Source organism: Doryrhamphus excisus, chromosome 8 (assembly GCF_030265055.1).
Source record: "Doryrhamphus excisus isolate RoL2022-K1 chromosome 8, RoL_Dexc_1.0, whole genome shotgun sequence".
NCBI lineage: Eukaryota > Metazoa > Chordata > Actinopteri > Syngnathiformes > Syngnathidae > Doryrhamphus > Doryrhamphus excisus.
This window is the reverse complement of record NC_080473.1, coordinates 6,626,077-6,648,647: the sequence shown is the minus strand read 5'-3', so window position 1 is coordinate 6,648,647 and position 22,571 is coordinate 6,626,077. Positions and strand designations below refer to the sequence as shown.

At 43.5% G+C, this 22,571-nt stretch overlaps 1 protein-coding gene across 5 annotated transcripts in view; it reads right to left on the bottom strand.

Annotated features, from left to right (window-relative positions):
* The window catches only part of igsf9ba (immunoglobulin superfamily, member 9Ba), a 49,571-nt gene that overhangs the window by 13,228 nt on the left and 13,772 nt on the right, over positions 1-22,571 (bottom strand). For 4 of the 5 annotated variants that reach the window (XM_058079900.1, XM_058079902.1, XM_058079905.1 and 1 more), the window contains exons 3-18: positions 20,124-20,270; positions 13,691-13,842; positions 11,676-11,793; positions 10,736-10,877; positions 10,147-10,292; positions 9,885-10,027; positions 9,667-9,807; positions 9,433-9,552; positions 8,178-8,328; positions 6,635-6,758; positions 5,089-5,264; positions 3,421-3,647; positions 3,271-3,355; positions 2,909-3,070; positions 2,783-2,828; positions 265-351 (exon numbers count right to left, since the gene is read on the bottom strand). In XM_058079900.1, the coding sequence (XP_057935883.1) occupies positions 265-351; positions 2,783-2,828; positions 2,909-3,070; positions 3,271-3,355; positions 3,421-3,647; positions 5,089-5,264; positions 6,635-6,758; positions 8,178-8,328; positions 9,433-9,552; positions 9,667-9,807; positions 9,885-10,027; positions 10,147-10,292; positions 10,736-10,877; positions 11,676-11,793; positions 13,691-13,842; positions 20,124-20,270 (2,167 nt within the window). The remainder of the gene's footprint in view (positions 1-264; positions 352-2,782; positions 2,829-2,908; positions 3,071-3,270; positions 3,356-3,420; positions 3,648-5,088; positions 5,265-6,634; positions 6,759-8,177; positions 8,329-9,432; positions 9,553-9,666; positions 9,808-9,884; positions 10,028-10,146; positions 10,293-10,735; positions 10,878-11,675; positions 11,794-13,690; positions 13,843-20,123; positions 20,271-22,571) is intronic. The other variant, XM_058079901.1, reaches the window with a different exon arrangement.

Here is a 22,571-nt window from a genome sequence, read left to right as displayed (position 1 = left end):
CACCAACGATGCACATCACATCACAGATCTATGAGTCTTCAGCAGATGTGAGACCAGTTTGCATATGCTGCACCGCGTGGCGACTCGAGGAGAGCAAATGACATCCAAGCAGGCCTTCATGGCACACGAGTCAACACACAGGGTAGTACATGCAGCCACGCCAATGTCGTGGAACCCCTGGAAGACTGTGCATACATACGAAAAATAGGTTTCACCACAATGAAGCATGCATGCAGCCAAGCCAGTGCAGTGCAGCACACTCACAGGGGGCTGGCGGGCGGGGGCAAGAAAGTGCTCCTGGCAGGCTCGTCCCAGCAGGGCTCTACCCCTGGCAAGGGGGTGAGAGGAGGCCTGCGGCGGGAGACAAACAACATGGGCCTGGTTCATCTTAAATATAGCAAGCGCAGGAAAAGGAGAAGTGGCCTGCTTGCATCTCATCTCATCAAATGAATACAATGAGTGACGCTTGTGGAGAAGTTACTGTCACAGCTGCGCCTGTTTTTTCGGGTATTGCAGTGCACTCATATGTCTACATTGGTTTTACACACAGACGGATGATTACACACTGTACATTAAATGAGCAGCTAAACAAAGCAAACAAATTATTAAACACTGAGAATCATGCAGAGAGCAGACAGTGTTTGAGGTTAAAGAACACGCATGGATACAAATCAATACACACGCCGCAGTTCTGTGCTTCAGATGCTGACTCGGCTGCTTTCGCTCCTAATCTGCACAAGCTCACTACTGAGCATGTTCTTCTGCACCTCGAAAATACATCTCTTAGTTTTATTTCTCCCCGGTTGTCTCAGTACAGAATCCATACATTCTTTATTTGCATGTTTGCTTTTATGAACACAAACCTTAAGAGGTGTTTGTGTGACTGCTGAAAGATAAGTACGGTAGCTAGACCAGGAAACGAGCCGCCACAGCCAACTGGAGACTGTGGAGTAATGGATCGTCCAAATTGGTCCAAATGTAAGCTAAGACAAATACATCACATGATGGAACACCAATTATGGACCCCATCATTAACATGTTCTCACACAGCTCTACTCTATTTCTGGAGGAGAAATGCGACTTTGGAAGTATCAAAACATTAGGGGTGCAACAATACCACTATGACTCAGTCGATACTGCAACGCAAGTCACATGACATCAGATTCCCCCTCTTGATTGGCTGATGCTCCTCCGTGGCAAAGATGACAACGTTGCAGATGGATGCCACCAGCGGCTTCTGTTGTGGCTGACGGAAGATGGCGGCTGAAGCAGCACGCAAAACTGCATTTTTCATTTTTATTATACAAATTCCGGATGAAATAGGTCAGTGGTAAGATGCATACACATACATTTAAAGTTCTCACTGCATTTGTAAAAGCTAGTTCCATTATTATATTATATTATTGTTATTATTATGATCCAACCATCCATCCATCCGTTCTCTATAGGGTCACAGGGTTTGATAGAGCCTATTCCAGCAGACTTTGGACAACCCTGGACTGGTAGCCAGCTAATTATTATTTCATGGTTCAGGTTTTTTATGTGTTGTTTTTTATGCTGCATTGCCATTTCGAATGCTGAAATGCGCATCCAAAAAAGGACTTATTTCAGCTTCTGTACTTTTATTTGTCTCCTTACTGGTGTAAACACTACTGGCTCCCTCTTCTTCTCTCGGCAATTTCATGTTCTAGGATTGCTGGTAAATGCAACTTACAGTCAACTTCATCATGCAGTTTTTCACTTATAAATATGTTGGGAAATTTGGTACTTGCTCTGCAAAACACACACACTGTAAGTGTAGGAGCATTTTGTATTTTAGGACACTGACAAGCATGTGTGGAATTTGAGCAAAAATATGGCCGTCATCAAGCAAAATGTCTTGGCGGGGGCGGGACTAACTGACCATCAGTCATTGACCATTTGTCTAACGATGACAAAACTTTGAGGACATCGGTATTATATGTATGCATGTATGTGACTGCATGGTACTAGTATCCAGAGCTATGTTTATCACCTGTATTTGATCTATTTGTATACATCTATCTCAGTGAAACCATCCCTCAGCAATCACACAACATTTTATACTAGGTTTAATTTAGGGATGCTCCGATTGATCGCCCACCGATCAATATTTAATAAATACGTAATTGGCATATGCCAATAAACGCCTTCCGAAGCCAATGACAACATCCAATTAGCATGCGGCGTCTACTATACGTCTGCTGAGCCACGTAGAGTTGCCAACAAAATCTTGCTCAAAATTGAGCGTAGGCTATGCCAATCGATGCCGGCGTGTTTGATCACTTCTTTACCGAACCTATTGCAGTTTGATTATTCATGCTTTTTGTTTATTAATTCATTCTGTTTTTTTTCCAGATTATTATTAAAGAATGTACTGTATTTCCCATGTATTATTCCGTGTATTACTACACAACATGCGTCAAATAAAATTCAGGTTTGTGTCAAACAAAAATCATTTCACACGCCGCCCAAACATTTATTTTGGTAATAATGAACTGTATGAATTGTAATAATAATATAATAATAATATTTGGCAGGGACCCTGACTAATAGCACTCAGCATAAATACATGGAAAAATTAATTAAGTTAATCCACGTGATCGGCGGATATCGCTTATGGATGATCAGTATCGGAATCGTCCACATAAGACCCTGACCGGAGCATCCCTACTTTCATTATTATTTCTTGGCATAAATAATAAAAGTGGTGCAAAAGAAGATGCATGACAGCAGCACGGGCTCTGGCGTTGGCGCTACTTACGGAGATTCTATGCTTTTCCGGAAGTGTGTCACCGACAAGGGAGGATCTGGGAGGACAAATACATTTACTATTTCCCCAGTCAGACGTGGGGAGGGGGGGGTACGATATCAGACACGGAGGACCAACCCGGTTTACGCTTCAGTTTGCGCCGATGCTGCTTGTTGACAAAGCAGGCCGCGAGGGTGCTGAACAGCACCGCCGCTGCCAGGAAACAGATAGTTGCCACGACGCCCGCCACCACGGGCCGCGCCAGCCCCTCATCAGCCACCTCTGCAGGGGGGAAAGGATCTGACAGGAAAAGTACAGAGGTTCTAAAATGGGAATATATGGTCTTCAATTAATCCAATATGGTAACCAGCCTGGTAATTACGCAATACAGTATTGGTCCAATACCACATGGGATAATTACCAGGAAGGCAAAAACACTCCCCACTAAATACATGAATCCGATATGGATGACAAAGGCGGTGTTTTTTCTGGATACTGACCCGTGCTGGACACGCCCACTACGTTGCTGCTCTCACTGATCAGGTCATCCATGACGGCCATCACTCGAAACTCATACCAGGATTCCTGGCAACACAACAACCATGGTCTTATTGTCTTGCTACTATAAACACTCGATCACGTTTCCCTACCTGAACGAGGTCTCTGGCAATGAGCTCCGTCTCGGTGGACGGGATCAAGTCATCCAGGATCTCCCATCGCTCCCCGAGGCGGAACTCCATGATGTAGCGGTTGATGGGGGAAGAGTGGTTGGCTGGGGGGAGCCAAGTGAGGAGGACACCGTGCTGCGTGCGATTGGCTGTGAGGCACCGCGGTGGAGTAAGAAGCACCAGTGGTTCTGGGGTACCCAGGGGTGAGCCTGGGGGAGAAGGTCAGATGTATCGCAGAGGAAATATAGTTTAGATGGTCTTTTGTGGTAAAGGTTCATGTAGTTTGTTGGAAGATTTGGCTGTTATTGCAATAATACAATACAGGAATCCCTCCATTAATTGGTTCCCATTCCTTTCCATTGACGAGGGATTCTTGATTTATAAATTGAATATTTTTGTAGTGGAGCAAAGAAAACCTTTTTCACCCATCAATTGTCTATGCCGCTTATGCTCACTGGGGTTGCTGGAAACTATCCCAGCTGACTTCGGGCAAGAAGCAGGGTGCTGGACAGAGGAGCCTAGAGGGAGGCTGATGTCATTGCAGTGCCCCAGCAGGCACCACTAATTAGCAGAACTAAGCTATGAATTCGCCACAGCGCTGTATGAGCCGCAGGGTTCAAAGTTGAAGAAAAAAGTCAAAGTAGTGGCTGATTCACTGGGAATTAGTCCTGACTACTAATGAGAAACATCGGTATTTGACATGAAGTGTAAACAGCCGATGTCCCTTACTGTAAGTTGGTAAGCACGTCCTAATAAAGTAAAACCATTACCCTTAAAGCGATCAATTGTTGCTGTCTCCACTGTAAATGGGGTCATCTGTCCATGCAATACCCCCCCCATGTCTTGCTGAGGCATTGATTTTAAAGAGCAGACATCTTTAATTTGCACTGCAGCGACATACATAGCAAGCATTATATGTGTGTGTGCATGAGATTACTTAGTAAATGCACGACCTGAAATGCAACATTCATTCATAAACACTCTACATCCAGCAAATGCTGTCCTGTCAAACACAGGTGATTCCCTTCAAGTGAGGCTCATGCTCATGCTGTTGCTTTTGTGCTCAATGGAACACATCACTGCTCGCCGCTAGAGGAGCGATGTGCTTTGAGTAGATAAAGATTTAATGGCCTCTTCTCACGAACTAACCCAAGTTTCTCATGAGTCATTACAGAGACGTGGATGAAACTGCATATCATGTCTGGCTTGGTGCAGCAACATTATTTGTTTCTCTTTGAACATAATAAAATGGAAGCATAAAAAGGATGCTGCTTAATTCATTGATTTTTTTCCCTACGAGTGAAACTACAAATTGTGCCTTTACAAACCTAATGAGTCGTTTAGTAGTTAGTAGTTTAAGAAGAAATGTGTAGGAAAACGTACTGTAGTGTTTAAATGTGGCGCTATGTTTTTAAAATCATGACAAATAAGATTTCAAGTCAATGCAGAGTTGCACAGGTATGACTGGACAGCAGGACCTATCCAGTGAGTGGAATATTCCACATGCCAAGCACACTAGAGGGCAGTATGCTACATTGGGCCTTATGGAAAGGATAAAAAGGTGCCAGAGCCAAGTCGGTGGCAAACAGAAGAGGGTAAAAAAGGAAGCATGCGAGTGTTAATGGAACCAGCAATGGAACCAGAACCCACCTGCAGTGTTGACTGTCACAACTTCGCTGAACGGGCCTGTGCCCAGTTTGTTCTGTGCCAGCACACTGAACTGGTACTCCGTCCCAGGCTCCAGCCCTGGCACCAGCAACCAAGTCTGAGCACCAGAAACCGGCATTGAATGCCAGTCATGTGGACCGAAGTCTATTCTCTTTGACCTGGAAATTGCCCAAGAGCAAGTGGAAGAAGAGTGGCATGTTATTTAAGGGTGACCAATGAACTCCCATTGCTTTTGTCTGCTGTTCGTCACTGCAAGTGCTGCTTGGCTTCGGGTTGAAGCCGCAAAGACACTGGCGAGCTTTCATAGTTAAAAGTTGGAAAATGCACACAAGTGACCTACTTATGCTGATCCACGGGGAAAATAGGGTCACTAAAGCTGGGGAACAATATGACTTTCGCCTGATTATCACTCCCTGTGATGAAAAACAGAGGATTCACTATCTCAAAAAAGTCACTACGGGTCACCCAGGGATGCCATATGGAGGGGGGTTGGGACAATTCCCCAATAGGGACGTGATGACCATGACTGTCCAGGGAAACCCAATGTGACTTTTTCCATGGAGCCCAGAGTTCCTGACATGATACACCTCTCATATTCATTTATTCATTCATTTTCTACCGCTTTTTCCTCACGAGGGTCGCGGGGGTGCTGGAACCTATCCCAGCTGTCTTCGGGCGAGAGGCGGGGTACACCCTCGCCAGCCAATCACAGGGCACATACAGACAAACAACCATTCACACTCACATTCATACCTATGGACAATTTGCAGTCGCTAATTAACCTAGCATGTTTTTGGAATGTGGGAGGAAACCGGAGTACCCGGAGAAAACCCACGCATGCACGGGGAGAACATGCAAACTCCACACAGAGATGGCCGAGGATGGAATTGAACCCTGGTCTCCTCGCTGTGAGGTCTGCGCGCTAACCACTCGACCGCCCTCTCTCATATTTTACAACCATTTTATTATCTAAAGGGACAATACTATGGAAAGTAAACTTGGTTACACTTAGTAGAGAGGGGGGGTTGCAGCCAGGTCTCCAATCCTTAGAAAATGAATCACAGTTGTGCACCCACTTAAAACCTTTTCACCAACCGTGTTGGTAAAACACGGTTGGTGCATATGCATCACCGTCACCTTCACCTTCCTAAGGGTGGTAACTTGTTGGAGGTGTGCCTGGGGGGCTTATCGTCTTCAGAATGTCACATGTTAGAGTTCATGTTTCCCTTCAATGAATCGCCGCTCCCCCAACGCAGGCAGGACACGTGCAGCCCCAAACCGAGGCGATTATCTTGATTATTGGCAGCTATGAAGACAACAATAGATGATTCCTATAGTATTGTCCCCTTAAGGTACTAGAAACAAAAATGGTTGTGCAAATGCTACTTACACAAGAATACAACAGATTTATGACTTTCTTTGAAAAATTCAAAGGTTCTTGACCCCAAGCGTGCCGAGCAGATAGTTCCACATCTTATCAATATCAACAAAGGCAGTAGACAACAAGGCGCTGGGCCTGAGCACTCACACTGGGCCGTACCACACGGAAAACGTCTGCTCGAAGCCGCCGTCGTAGCCCGGTTCCCAGGACACATTAGCGGAGGTCGTGGAGGGCAAAACATGGATGTTGCCGGGAGCGTGCGGGCTGGTGCCTGAGTGGATTTCAGAGAGCGGGAGGAAGGAAAGAAGGAAGGAAGGTAGGAAACGTGAGCTAACAATGTAACTAGAAGCCACACACGTGCGCTATCAACAACGGCGTGACCAAATGTTGAAACGACAACGTGGTTCCAATAATTTCTGTCTTCATCGTCTTCATCCCACTGTGGCCAAAAGGACCACCTGCACCAGGTCAAGTTCCGGCGGTTCTCGCCTGTCCCGCCCTACCTTGCACCTCTGTGGGATGGAGCTGAGAGACCCGAGACCGCGAGGCACAGCGGTGCGACATGCTGCACCTCACGCGGTCCAGCCAAAGTTGGCTCCGTTCAACCGGAGCAGAAGGAACCGCTGAAGGTGCAGACGCTCCAGTTGGTCAAAGCTCACCAATGCTTCAACACATCTCTCTGACAGCGTCCATCAACTATCCCGACCAAGGCACGGTCATGAAATCAGGTGTGTCCAAAGGAAAAATAATTAAAATCATCAAAAGTCAATGTAGTCGCATAAAATGGAAAAATGAAAGAAATAAAACAATAAAGTTGTAATTTTTGGAGAAACTTTGTAGTGTTAAAACAATAAAATAAATCTTATGGCAATAAAGGTTATTATTACAAGAAACAAATTTGCTAAATATTTTTATAAAATATGAAAAAATAAGTTGTAATCAAGTCAAAATATTATGAAAAAAACTCCAACAAAAAACAAGAAAAAAACCCACAATATTACAAGAATAAACTTGTAATATTATGAGGAAAATTAATGTTATTTTTGTAGCATAGAGTTGAATAAGAAGTTATTTTTTAAAAGTTGAATATGTGACAAAGTCACAATGTGGCCGTCGCCGGAAAAAGTTTGAACACCCCGTGCATGAAGATGTGTAGGTGTACCTAATAATTTCGCCAGCTCCTATAGATTTATTGTACATGAAATGGGAGCAGATATGTTGGAAAGTGTTTGAAGCGGGCTCGGTGACGCAGAAAAAATCACGGATCTGTGGACTCATGACGGACTCATGTCGGACTCATGTAGAACCTGGCGTTCTTCCTTTTGGTTCAAAGTCACTGGTTAATCATCAAAGGCTACAAGCCAAACTCCTTTTCGATGTTCGAGTCCGTGGATTTCAATTTCAAGCACACGAAAACCGTCTTTGGTCCGGTGAGCGGACAGACAAAGGCTCCTCTGGCGGCGCCACGCTGCGATTCCAGACGCAGCCTCCAAATCTTATGACGCTATTACAGATAAGATTAAACGGCATTTTAATGACGGCCGCGGCCAAATTGGATCGAGGCGAGGAGATGAAGAGATGTCTATCTCTAGCTCTTCATGGGAATGACACTAAGTACACAAAGTCAGAGTGCAACGAGAGTGAAGCTGAAATTACAACAACAAGAGAGAAGTGTGTTGGCTCCTCGTACCGATGACCAGGATCCTCGTGCTGGCAGTGATGCTTGTGACCACGTTGGTCGCCACACACTCCCACTCGCCGTGGTCCTCCTTGCCGAGGGACACAAACTGTAAGCTGCCGCTGGGGAGGATATTGTGCTTGCTCCTACTTGGCTTCCCCACCTTTGGCATAGATAAGGACATTACATTAGGTACATTGAATACATTGTATTTTTACCATAATCATCACTTGATCAAATGTCATTTTAGTAAAATCAATCTCTAGTTTCACATGTAAAAACGTTTATTTTACCGAGAAGCCAGTCATCATGTTTACCAACATCAAGCTGTTGTTTCACGCTGATAACCTGGAATATTATGCAAATGATGTTACATTTTTATTTCTTAAGTATCATTTTTAGCATTGTAATTTTTCCGGCAATCAATTTTTTTTTACAATTTTTACATTTCATGAGAAAATGGCGGTATTTTTGTAAGAATAATATTATGAGAGTAAAGCCTTAATTATGATCCATTTTAAGAGAAAAAAGGGGAAAAAAATAATTTTCAGGTCATCCAACCTTGTGTTTTGCAATAATAAAAAAAATTCCCTGAACTCATAGTTTTTATGACAATAAAACCCTAATATTATGAAAAATATGTCATTTTATGATAACAAATAAAGATGGAATCATACCAGAATTAATATAATAAAAGATTTAGGGATGTCTGAAAAATATGGGGCGGCACGGCGGTCTAGTGGTTAGCGCAGACCTCACAGCTAGGAGACCAGGGTTCAATTCCCACCCTCGGCCATCTCTGTGTGGAGTTTGCATGTTCTCCCTGTGCATGCGTGGGTTTTCTCCGGGTACTCCGGTTTCCTCACACATTCCAAAAACATGCTAGGTTAATTGGCGACTCCAAATTGTCCATAGGTATGAATGTGAGTGTGAGTGGTTGTTTGTCTATATGTGCCCTGTGATTGGCTGGCGACCAGTCCAGGGTGTACCCCGCCTCTCACCCAAAGACAGCTGGGATAGGCTCCAGCACCCCCCGCGACCCTCGTGAGGAAAAAGCGGTAGAAAATGAATGAATGAATGAATAAAAAATATGGATGCTGATAATGACCCTCCCGATATCAGTATCGGTCAATATCGGTATCAGATATTGTGTTTTCATATTTTATATTGTTACACATATCGGTATCAGCTGATATCAGCATATCGGTTTTCGGCAAAAAAGACGATATCGGACATCCCTAAAAGGAACGGAATAAAGGAAGTGCACCTTTCTCCAAGTGATACTTGGAATGTCGGGGTCTCCAGAAGCAGCACAAGGGATTACTAGCTCTCTCCCGGCCTCCTGACGGTACTCCCCCCCAGGCCTCACATTAAAGTAAGGGGGATCCTTGGAAAAACACACAAAGGTTGCTAGAACTACCATTCCATTTGTCAGATGGCAGATTCTTTCGCAGCTGTTGCCTTGCATTCATTGCGTGATACAGAAGTGCACGTTTTCTACCTTTAGCACCAAAGTGGCAGGGGGGGACATGCCCATGGTACCCAGGGCGTTGTAAGGCACACAGGTGTAGGTGCCCAGGGAGTCTTCTGTGGCCTCTGCTACCCGAATACTTCCATCTGGCATCAGGCTCCAGCCAGGGTACTATTGCGAGACAGTTAGAGGAACTTTTAAACATGGGATGATGAAGGGAAGCCCGCTGCGCAGCTCGTGGGTCTGACCTTCTCCACTCTCAGAGGGTAGCCATCTTTCTCCCACCTCACCGATGTCACGGGCGGGTTGGCGTCCGCCGGGCAACGGATGATGCCTGGCAGTTTCCGAGGGACGTAGATAACCGGGGGCATGTTGATCACTCGGGCGGGGTCTGAACATGAGCATAGTAGAAGGTGGATGTCATTGCATGTCGTGTAGTGCCATGGCGGTCCTGTCACACAATAGAGAAGCCGCCATGGCGCTGCAACAGAAACGCCACAGTCAACTCACACTGAACGGTCAGGTACGCCGATGCCGACGGCGAGATGCCGAGGCTGTTGCTCGGACTGCAGGTGTATTTCCCGGCGTCCTCTGGCTTGACCCGGAAGATGATGAGGGTGCCGTCGATGAGGATGCGCACTCGGAGCTTCAGGTCGCTGCAAGAGGACACACCGGCGTTTTCATCACAGCAGTGTACACCAGGACCGTCCATCAGGCCATGAGAGACGGCCAAAAAATGATTAAATAAATAAACTAAATAATAAACAAAAAAACAAAAGAAGAAAATCCTATTCTAACAAGAAAAAAAAGTTGTGGGGAATACAATAATGCCATACTAGTAGCACACAGTTGAAATATTGAAGAAAAAATATATTCTTGTCTTTTCTAATATTGAAAAACAAACAAAAGTAAATAAAGTTGTATTTATTTGAAAAACTAGACCTTGGGAAAGGTTAGAATATTAGGGGAATAAAATCATACTTCAGTGAGGAAATGGAATGTTGAAATAAAAAATCCCTGGTGTCATTTAACAGGTCTTCCCGCCATGGCCCAGGAGCGACAACCTGACCCCCCCCAAACCAGCGACTCAGCACATTACTTCTTGAAGTAGACGTTATCCTCTTCCCAAAACCAGGTGTAGGTCAGGTTGCCAGGATACGCCTCCGCTTGGCAGGTGAAGAGTGCATTCTGCGATATGTTGACGGTGACATTTTCTGGCGGGGAAACGATGAACGGGGGCCCTGAAAGGCAGACCACAATGAAAGGCAACAAAAGAAACATCAACTTATGACGTCACAGCAGATAATGAAAGGTAATGAAAGGTAATGAAAGGTAATGTAAGGTAATGTAATGTAAGGTAAGGTAAGGTAACGTAAGGTAATGTAAGATAATGAAAAGGTAATGTAAGGTAATGTACGGTAAGTGTTGAGCATCACACCATATTAAATAAATAGAATAAATAAATATAAATAAATTAGTTAGCGCCATGAATGCCCTATTTATGACAGCCTTCGTTACCATAGTTACAAGCATAAACATTAGCTCTTTTTCATGACATTATGACTTTTACTCCATCTTCCTTTTTTATAAGGTTTATTTTGGTTTTATTTTATTTCTAAAACACGCTTGGGGCTGCTTTTACAACTCCTCATCGGGGTTAACTCTATTCAACTATGTAGTTTGCTAGTGTCACTCGTTGCAAAGAAACCATGGTAATTCAAGAGAGACGGAGAGCGTTCTTGCAGCTGGAACTAAACAAAATATTTCAGACATTTTTATTGCAAATGTTGATTCAAAATAGGAGGAGAAATCAAGGCAATCTCTGAACGAGTCAGATACACACAGGAAATGATGGACTGCAAACCAACCCATCAACAGTTTGACATTGCGGGTGCGCAAGTGTGAATTTGTACGGGAGAGCAGTGAGGTCCTAGCGTTTCCAAGCGTCACATGACCGTGGTACCAAGCCGTGGGACAACAAAGCCAGTGGCTCGTTTGGTTTTGGAGTGTGGACATCTGCGTGTCTTAATGCTCCATACCTTGAACCAACAGCCGGGTGGTGTGCAGCACTTCACCCTGGTCACTGTGGGCTTTGCACGTGTATGCCCCTCTGTCGTCCCGAGTTATACCAAGGATGGTCAAGCTTCCGTCGTGCACCTGTGGGGACACGAGCCATGTTTTTGTGAACACATCACTCTCCTGTAAAGCGGAACCTTGGAAATGCACGGCTCGGTGTTGCTGAGCTGCTTTATGGGAACCAATAAATACTGACCAGACAAGACCTACTAGACCCTCCCCCCCCCATCTATAAATTATGCAACAGGTTGTGAGACGCTGTTCATTGAACTCACACACAGCTGTAGTCAGTCCATTATGCAGCACAGAAGAAGTGGGAGTCAGGGAGGGGATGAGGGGGGTTGGGGGAGGGAGGTGGTGGCCTTCAGCAGAACTGAGACTGAGAGCTCCATGCAAGTGCACAAATCTCCTCTCCCTGACCAAGTCTAGAAGCGCATGATGACAAGATGAACACTTTGTGTGCCACAGGCTGAGAGCCACGGGTGTGAAGTAAACAGTGGAAAGCTGTGAAGGTGAGACCGGACGCCTGGAAAGCCACTTTAAGATGAAAGAAGAAGAAGAAAGAAGCAAAGTCTAATATTGGTAACATTCATGAATTAACTTTACTACATGAATTCCTCCTTTATCGCATTTAATTGGTTCCAGGCCTGATGGTGATTAGTGAATCTGCAAAATAGGAGAAATTATTTCCAAACTGAATACTTCCCCAGATGAAGCATAGAAACCTGTTTACAAACTTCTGAATGCAGTTTTTAACATTATTAGAGCCCTCTAGACATCAAATAAAACACCCTTGTAGTAACCTTTACACTCCGATGACCCAATGTAGTAGACATACTAAGAGAAAATAAACACAAAAGACAGAAATAAGACATAATACAGACCGGAGTGTGAAGAATTACGACAGCTGGACTGCTGTTGAACTCCAAAAACAAGTGATGAGGAACACTGAGACTAGGCAGGATTGCAAGTTTTATAGTGTGTCTTATATTGTGTAAATATCCCACCTTAGGCTATATACGAGATACAGTACAGTACATACATTATGTTCCCTTGAAATATTCAGGTGCACTCAATAGTCTGGATCTTATGGTACTATGTCAATACATAGATGAGACTCGTGTGGTATCTGCACTCTTATTACATAATCCTTATCTTAATTATCTTATTATCTTTTTCTAATGGGTTAAATAAAAGCTTTTGGGGGTTAGCCCAAAATAGCGCCTGCATGAGGCCAATCAGTCCTCCAGAAACGGTCATTTCACCGGCTCTTACAAGCCCACCTAAATGTCTGCTGTTCCGTTTTGCATCGTAATTGTATGAAGCCTTTTCCACCAGCAAATAAATGAAGCAATAAAGGGAAGTCAAGAGAGCATGATGACGATTCCCTGTCTGACACATTCCTGCATTTCTCTAACAGTCTCCGTGGAAGCCAGCATGTGGGTGAGCAAACACACACACACACACACACACGGACAATCTTCTTAGCATGAAATTCCCCAGGAAAAAATATTATAGGCTGACTGATATACGTGCTGGGCTCTGTGGTGACTTTCCTTTTTGAGGAAGATTCGAGTGAGGACGAATGTGATATGGATGGCGAAGGCTGCGAATTAATAATGCACCAGAATGTCGTCCCATCATTTAAGGAGGTGGGTGGAGGAGAGTGGTGGAGAGCATGCAGACATTGAGATGAAGATCATAGAATTTCTTTCATTAATGGAACATCAATGAGTCCTAACCGTTATAAGAACTGATTTTTACCTTTCATTTACAAACCATCCCAAAGTAGCATCTTCATAAACGAAACATGACCCACTACTGAGTGTTTGATAGATTTGCTTTGCACCACTCATTTAAAAATATGCCCAAATGAAGCTCGATATTCGAGAGCACAAACGTGATTGTGGCAGATGGACGCCATCTGTGAAAAAGAAGGCTCGACCTCATAAATATGAATTTACATCCTTTTCCTTACCGAATATTTAGCGTTGGTTACCAGGTCCTCCCCCTCCCTCAGCCAGCTGATCATCGGTTTGGGGTTTCCCTGGGCAGAGCAGCTAAGCAGGATGCTGCCCCCCTCCTTCGCCTCCACATATTGCGGCGGCGTCGATGTAAATGTAGGCGGGGCTGTGGGAGAGAGGAAAGCCAAAGTAAACACACTGGAATCCGACGCACCGTGCCTCGATTCTGATAGAAGCCGGGGGTGTCCAAAGTGTTCTCTTTGGAAATTTTGGACTGCAATGGAAAAATAGATCAATGGAAAAAGCAGCTATAATTATGAGAATAAAGTCAAAAAAGAGCAGAGAGCAGAGACGCATTCCAACAAGCAAAAACGTCACCATTTTAGGAGAATAAAGTTGAAATATGATGAGAAAAATGATGTCATTGTAGTAGCATACGGATGAAATATGAGAAACAAACAAACAAATGATATTTGTTTTGATACAAATAAATTTTACTTTTCCACTTTCTCATGCACCGCAAATGATTATTCTATTCCAAGGACATTTTTAATATGATTTTTCTTTATTAGTTTTGATGTCTGATGTCAGTGGTCCGTATCAACAGCACCTCTGCCACACGCATCAAAGTAGTGCACTCCATTTTGAGTTAATTCTGAAATTAATTATGAATGATCGAGTCATTGATCATTAGGCCAATCCGTAATAGACTCCAACCTTGGTTAGCATCATTCATTTGTTCCACAGGGTCCAACTCTAACCAAAATGGACATGTTTCCAATAAGAAATGACATAAATTCAATGAAACCATTCCAGGAAGCCAAAAATGCAAACATAAAACATATTTTTATTGTTTTACAAGTATGCATCGAATGTATCGAAACACATTGATTCAAAAATTGATTCAGTTAGTGTCCGTTTTGGTTAGAGTCGGACCTTCTGGAACGAATCAATGACGCTAACCAAGGTTTTACTGTATATGGTATTATACTTGCTCATTCAACTATTTTTGACAGGAGTGCTTTGAACTTGCCCTTTTAAGCTTGAACAGCAGCATCGACGAAACTATGCGTTTACTTGTGCAGTAAACGTAGCACAACATTAGCATCCCGTTGCATTTTGTGACCATCCGGCCAACTCCGGTCGCCACAATCTCCTTTGGTCCCCACAAAATGCAGAAAAGAAAATCACTTTTCTGCTGACCATAAGATAGAACATATTCAACTCTCAGCAAGAGGGAAGTGTAGAATAGCGGCTTTAGCCACCACTAAATCTTTCCAATGGTAAAAGAAGCCTCTTGGTAATGTCCCTGCATTACCTCTCGATGTTTCTAAGCTTCACCGAGCTCTTCACCAGCAACCAGGGGCCAATTAATCCTATTTTGCCCCCCTTAGCTTTCAGTCTTTCAATACAGCGATGATAAATAGAGGTCATGTGTTCAGTTGAAGAGCGAGAAGGCGCCGGCAACACAAGTGGGACACGGCTTGCTGCTGGGAAAGCTGCCATGCATCACACGGCACACAAGCGCCGGGAAAACAAATGTTCCACTTAGACCTCTGTCTGTCTCGCCACTTCACTCCCCAATAAAAAGGCATTAGATACAGTAGTTGAGCTAGGTGCGAGTAAAACGCATGACTGCTTTAAGGGTTCCGCTCAGTCAGTGGGTCAATGACGGCGTGGAAACACTGATGATGAAATGGCGACCTGGAGTCGTTTTTAACCACTTTAATTACAAAGCACATTATTGATCTTGATTGAAGATGCAAATGCTTGTCATTTATTAAGAAGAGAAGTTGGCACATATAGAACTTGTTGAATGTCATTATTCATTGAAGTCATTCATTTCATGGAAATTCCAAATGATTCCATTTCAAAGTCGTATTGCAAAACATGCTAATTGCAATATACAATATTATACTATTTTACAAGAGGTGCACGTGTACATTTATATAAAACTTACTATGTAATTACCTGGTCCATTCAACAATATATGGCTGCATAATTCCACACATTTGACGATTAATTTGTTTGATTTACATGTTTAATTTCATTGTCCAATGGGAAGCATACAAAATCACACCTACAACCTAAAATGTCCTCTATATTTTGAAGGTAGAGGCATATGTATTCATAGGAAATGGAGATACGTATATAGAGTATCGGAGTATCGGAGTATCAGAGTATCGGAGTACATGCATCTCTCCTCTTACATAATAGAGTCACTTACGTTTCCTGTTCTATGGTTATGATGAGGGAAAATCAATCCCTCATCAATCATCAATATTGGCTCAATCCCGTGATCAGCATATGCCAATAAATGCCTTTCAACACCAGCCACAAAAGGTAGTACTACCTGTGGGTAGTACAATGGCGGCCCGCAGTGGTCCCTGCGCCCAATGCAGTATACCCAACGTGGAACTGAACTGCCGACATATGCCGCGACAACTATCCTGCGGTGCTAGAATGTTAACAATGCAGCTTTCGAGGAACAAACACGTGACGGAGTATGGTGACTTCCTGAAGCTCATCGTGTGATCATCAGGCAAAAGCCGCGTGGACAACGCTCACCCGTATGTGCAAGACGGTCAGAAGGCTAGCAAATAACCTGCAAAGTACTTTTTCTATTTTGTTACATTATATTTTTGAAACAGCCCGGAAATGGCCCCCGGGCTGCACTATGGACACCCCAAGTAACTCATCAGTGTCCAGAAACAGGACATTACTCCAAGCTATGCTAAGCTAAGCTATAGCGCCATTGTAATGTTGTTGCATGGAACTTCCTGGCCAACACGTGTCCGTATTCCATAACCACACAAAGAAATGGAAGTGACACTAATAATTCCAACCCCTTTTTAGTTGCCCCTTCTGGGAAGCAGTATCGTTTGACAGGACAGAAACGGGATGCCGTGTGGTGACAACTGCAGGTACGCTGGTCAACTTGGGACCGGTCTCCAACTGTCATGCTCGTCCCGTAGGACGCCCGAAGAACACAAGAGTTGCTTCGATGAAAAAAAGCCCAGCGTCCTCGTCCTACTTGCGGCAGCCCTTCATCAATTATATAATAATAAAGATGTTTAAATCCCATTGTTCTTGTCTTCGTCAGGCACAAAGCTCACAGGCAGACGGATGCTCGCACGGCGTCTTCTTCCATGATTACTGTAGCTCACTAACTCACCCACACTGCATTACGTTCCCTCGCTTCCCCCCCCCTTTAGTTGCCTTTGCACCAGGGAAACGCCAACAGGCTGAGTCATTAGTTTTTTATTGACTTGGTTTTTGGACTGTGAAATATTGCTGGCCAATGACAATATATGAATATGCAAATAACCCAGTATGTCTTTTGGTGTCACAATAAAGTCAAACTTGCCTTGATCTCTGAAGCAAAAAAGCAAAAAGAAGGGAAGCACAGTAAGATGTAAAGTAGATGTGGGCGAGGGGGAGGAAGGGAAGAGACTGGCCTTAGTGTCTTTTTCGGGCACAAGGCCTCGCCATCTGACACCTGCCACTGAGTGGGCATTAATGCGCTGTCTGCTTGGCAGGAAGCGAAGGCCACACAGGAACCCAAAGGAGGAGCGTGTGTGTAAACAGGAATGTCAAAAAGCAAACAGTCAAAGGAAACGGCGGCCTGGAGTGACGAAGATGGCACCTGCTTCCCTCGCAGCCTTTTAGGTGGCGACGGCACCATGAAGGCATCACTTGTTTGATGTCTGACTCGAAGCAGCTCTCTTATTGGAACATGGCGATATATTTCCTTCAGGAGACAGCAATGCAGTCTGACTGGATGCTGCTGTGTGTGTGAGGAAACTGTGGTGCTGTTACGTGCCGTGGAAACATCAACCCTGGATGGTCCAAAAGAGTGAGCCTATTCCTTTGGAAGTCGTCCTTTCTCTTGTCATTACCACACAGACGAGTGCCTTTAGTCATGAGGGATGCCCCTGCAACATCTCCACATAGCCATCGGCCGTTTGACGCCCCTGCACAACCTGAAACTCCATTGTTCCAGGCCATCATGGTGCCCCCTCCACTGTGCCGTGTGGAAAACATCTAAGGTGGGATCCTCTAGTCATGCCAGTAATGTTGGAAGGCATCAGCACAGTGAAGGTTACATTTTTTGCCATCAGAAAGTGAGACGGACTACGTTTTAGCCAAGACTATGGACTTAGGGGCCGTGGTCTTAGACTTTTAATCAGCTGATGAACAGCCTGGTTCACTTTCATGCTGCTTTACTATACATTTCTTACTCTACTTCTTCTTATTGTTGCATTTTAAAGCTTATTTTCGGCTCTTTAAGATCCAACAGTAGTAAAACTTCTCTCAACTGGTGTATTGATCAGATGTGTACAGTATACACAGACGCCCCTTGTTTATCGTGGCTAATTGGACCTGAACGCCATCAGTGAATTTCCGCAAAGCAGGAATCAATATCAATAAATGGGACTAATTTGAACATAAAAAACTTAAAACTGCACCAAATGTGCTCTCTTCTATTGTGGAGTTGCATCATCGCCTCTTGTGCAAAAAAAAAAAAACTAAAAGACTTCTTTGGGAGCGTCTTTGGGAATGAGCGGTCAGGTTGAAAAAAATGTATAAATACGTTAAAGAATGAGGTAATTACAGTAACAATATAATCGTAGTAAAAACAGCCCTCGTTATTATACAGTATATAGACTACTGCATTCAATGTATGTTTTCTCAGAAGTCAGAAGTTGTGTGTGTGTGGTGAGAAATGATGTCACCAACATCCAAAAAAAGACAATAGCTCCAATGCACAACAGCATCGGTGTTTGATTCCCCGCCTTCCCACAACAAAAATCCATCGTGTAACATGCAGAAAGTACACAACATTGAGGGATATTATTAGTCCTGCCACAGGCCAATTACCTTGAAAGGCCTGGCAGGAGTGAAGAGCGTTGGAGGAGGAAGAGCGGCAGCACTTAAAGTTGAGCGTGAATACCGATGAGGCGAACTACAGAGGTGCATTATGCCTGCACAACAAGACATTCATAAAAGCCACCAGCGTGCAGGTGACGCTCTGTGCCGCGGCCTGCCTGACCTATTCATACTTCAACGTGAGCTTCAAGCAGCACAGAGATCTCATGCAAGCGCACATAAAAGGACGCTCGTGTCAGCGCTGATGTAATCGTTGCACACCGAGCGCTGGCATCATTTGCTAACGCACGGCGGCATGCGCGACACAGGAAAAACATTATGTTCCGCATTGATAATCAGCTTTGATACACATCAGCATGCTTCATTCCGACGCCATGGGCTTTATAGATGGTCTTTTACACCCCAGTTTCCATGCAGCACCTTGTCAGCATTATTCACAATAAAGCTCTGCAGTCGCTACAAAATGCATAATCACATTTCATACAATCTGGATGAACACCAGAAATACACGTGTGAATGAACCCGTAAAGGGGGGGGGGTCGTGTGAAACATTGCACCAAACTCATCACTTGACTAAAAGTGCTGCGGATTGCAGCAAAGCACACATCTGCAAGCAAAACGGCTCAGTAGGAAATGGGACTGGAACGCATTCCGGATATAAAACACACATCCCAGTGTGTGTAGTCGTGGGATCGACTAACCTGGGGGCTTTCCTATGAGAAATGCAAAGGTGCAGCTTTTTCCCAGCCATGCAGTCATCAGCTTGATAGCCCATCCACGATCACAGACTTTGCCTCAGAGCTCCAACTACCATCGATTCTCTGCTGGCTAAATAATAGCCAAATAAATACTCCCTGATCGCCTCTCGCTCAAAGCCTGCCCGAGTCAAGCTTCGACTGAAACCACAGCAGCAAAATGACAATTTTCATCTTCTTGCACTTAAACAAATAATGCTATTTGTTCATTATTTGTTTATTCATATACATTTTTATTTCTATGATGCACTTCTTGTTTACCAACACATGTAGACATGCTGGAGTTATACTGTATATACAGTATATACTATATATACTGTATATACTGTATGTACCGTATATACTGTATATACTGTATATACTGTATATATGTCAACAACAAAATGCTCCCAGCTTTGTGATGTAGATGAAAAAGCATAGCTCGTTTTTTTCCCCTATGATTGCAATTGTCTTCTTGTAAATGTCCTTCTCATTATATGATGACTTTATTCATTAAATATTATTTAACTTTGTTCATGTATTATTTATAGCATTTTTCCCCAACATAATTGCTCAAAAAGTACAACTTTATTTTATTTTGTTCCTAATAATAACAATATGATATTATTATATTTGTAATATATAATTCAAAATATTCCAAAATTATTTTCTTTATAATATTAAGAGTTTATTCTTGAAAAAAAATGTCTTGGTAGAATACAACTCTTTTGTCTTAATAGTTTCATATATTTTCTACAGATTCTGACCACATGCATAGAGAGCGACCATATGGATAAATAAGCGACCCATGGAGGAGACTCACCATTGACCGTCAGGTGCACCCAGCTGCCGTTATGGAAGGTGTCGGACTGCTGCTCCAGCATCAGGACCCTGCACTCGTACCAGCCCTGGTCTTCCGAGCGCACCGGGTCGATCTGCAGGGAGGCCTTCCCGTGCAGAGAGGCTCTACCTGCAAAAACAGGACAGGGAAAGACCGCTTAGACCAGGACTAGGGTTCTAGTTGGGTTTTTTTCAAGAGTGTAGCACATATTCATATCCAATATTGTAAATTATCAAGAAAACTCGAGAAAAACAACAGCCAACATGAATAAATCAGTCATTTTCCAAGAATGAAGTCAAAATATGAAGAAATAAAGTTCTAATTTTACTATAATAAGTCTGTAATATTACAAGGAAAAATGAGGATCATAAAGTTGAAGGATTAAATATTTGTTTTTAAGTCATAATAACCCAACCAAAGTGTGAAGTTGTCATTTTTGGTCACAATAATAAATAAAGTTGTCACAATAAGTTGTCATGCAATTAAATGATCATATTACATCCCTGCTGTAACGTAGTAGAATAGAAATACTAGAAATTACATTTGTAGATTGATATTTATTTTCATATATTTTTTATTGTACTTTTCTTAAAAGTAAAGTTAAAATCTCATCTTGTGTCGTTCGTTCTCATAGACCCAATCTTGGGTCTGGTCTGGTGACACCCCCACCGTTCTATACCATACCATGGTAAAGTGGACTGTACTATACCAATGGTGGAGACGTGGCTTTAGACTTGTTGGACTGCACAAGGAAGTATCCAGAAAAAAAACCCACAAAGCAGGTATATTTAAAAAAAAACTCTACAGACAGATTGATAGCACCCTCTTATCTGTCAGCAATACAGCAAATGGTGCCTCACTCTCACTCAAATGAATATGGAAAAAGGAAACAGAGCATCTGTCTGGCAGTCATTCCTGAAGGCCACCACTGAAGCTGAATCAAAACTCTGAGGGTGAGGAAAACAGCCTCCCATCTCAAAGAAGTCATATGTTTCACACAGAACTTGTCCAGTCTGGCACTTTTTTTTTTCTTCACAGCTTAGGATAAATTGAAATTCAAAAAGGAGCAAATCACAAGGGAAGAGAGAGAGAGGTTGAAGAAAGGCAGCCTGCTGAAATCCTCCGCTGCTCGGCTGTCCGTCTCGGATCTTCCAGCTGCCTTTGACAGCCCAGCAGACTCAAACGTTGGCTTCTGCTCAACCTGACAAACGTTAGCGAACTTTGATGTGTAAATGCAATAAGGACCCGCTTCCTGTACCTTTCCACTGGGCGTCTGGCTAACACGCTGGTGTCCAAGCAGCTAAAGCAGCCTAGCAGAGCTGCAGGTACATGCAAGAGATAGATGGGTCCACCCGGGACCACCATTATCACTGGGGGGGAAACGGATTGTTTTTTTGTTAGCAGAAAATCAATGGTGTCAAGGGGAGGAGAGGAGTGTGGCGACTGCAGTCTTGCAGGAAAAAAGGCTGTTAGTCTTGAAAAAGTCAGGTCTATTTTTGGCCATTGAAGTGCTGAGTCGGGAGGGTGGAGATGAAGGAGCGAGACGCCACTGCTGTAGTTAACAGCCCCGTACACCCAGGGACCCCCAAAGACCATTTTGGGTATGCTCACGCTTGTCATGTTGAGTTTGCCACAAGCTAACTCCGCTCCTTTTATTCTACCGTATTTTCCGGACTATAAGTCGTACTTTGTTTCATAGGTTGGCTGTTCCTGCGACTTATACTCCAGAGCTACTTATAAATGAAAAAACTGTTTGTTACATAAACACTGGACACCTTTTATGTTCATGTTTATTTTTTGTGTATAATAATGCACCATTGGTACACAATGGTTATTCATGGCTGAATAAGCATTGTGTTAGCATATCTTACACCTATTCAGCCTGTTCTCTATTCTTTTATTGCTAGAACTTGCCTTCCAAGAGGACGTAATGTCTGTTTTGGTTAAGTAGTTTGGAAAATAAATTACCCGCAAAAAATGTGACTCCAGTGCGACTTGTGTATGTTTTTCTCTACCTAATTATGCATTTTTGGTCTTGCGCGACTTATACTTCGGAGCGACTTATAGTCCAGAAAATACGGTATTTTCCAGTCAGCATACTTTCATCATGTTATTATACGTAGGTTATGGAAATTATAGACATGAAAATGGTTTTATCACGTAACTCAAGTAAACAGAATAACACATTTTTAAAGCTTATTTCATTAAAGTTTGTTTTTACAATCAGCGGTGACCAAAGTGTGGCCCAAGGGCCATTTACAGTTTGCAGTTTCTGTTTTTTGGCTCCACACCTGTGACCCTAGGGAAAACAGAAAATGGATGATGAATGGATGCACCCAAAAGTTCTGGTGACACCCCCGATTCAGTAACTCTGCAATGGGAGTCCGCTTAGGACCCCACAAGGATGCATGGCCTTCTTGGTCAAGTGCA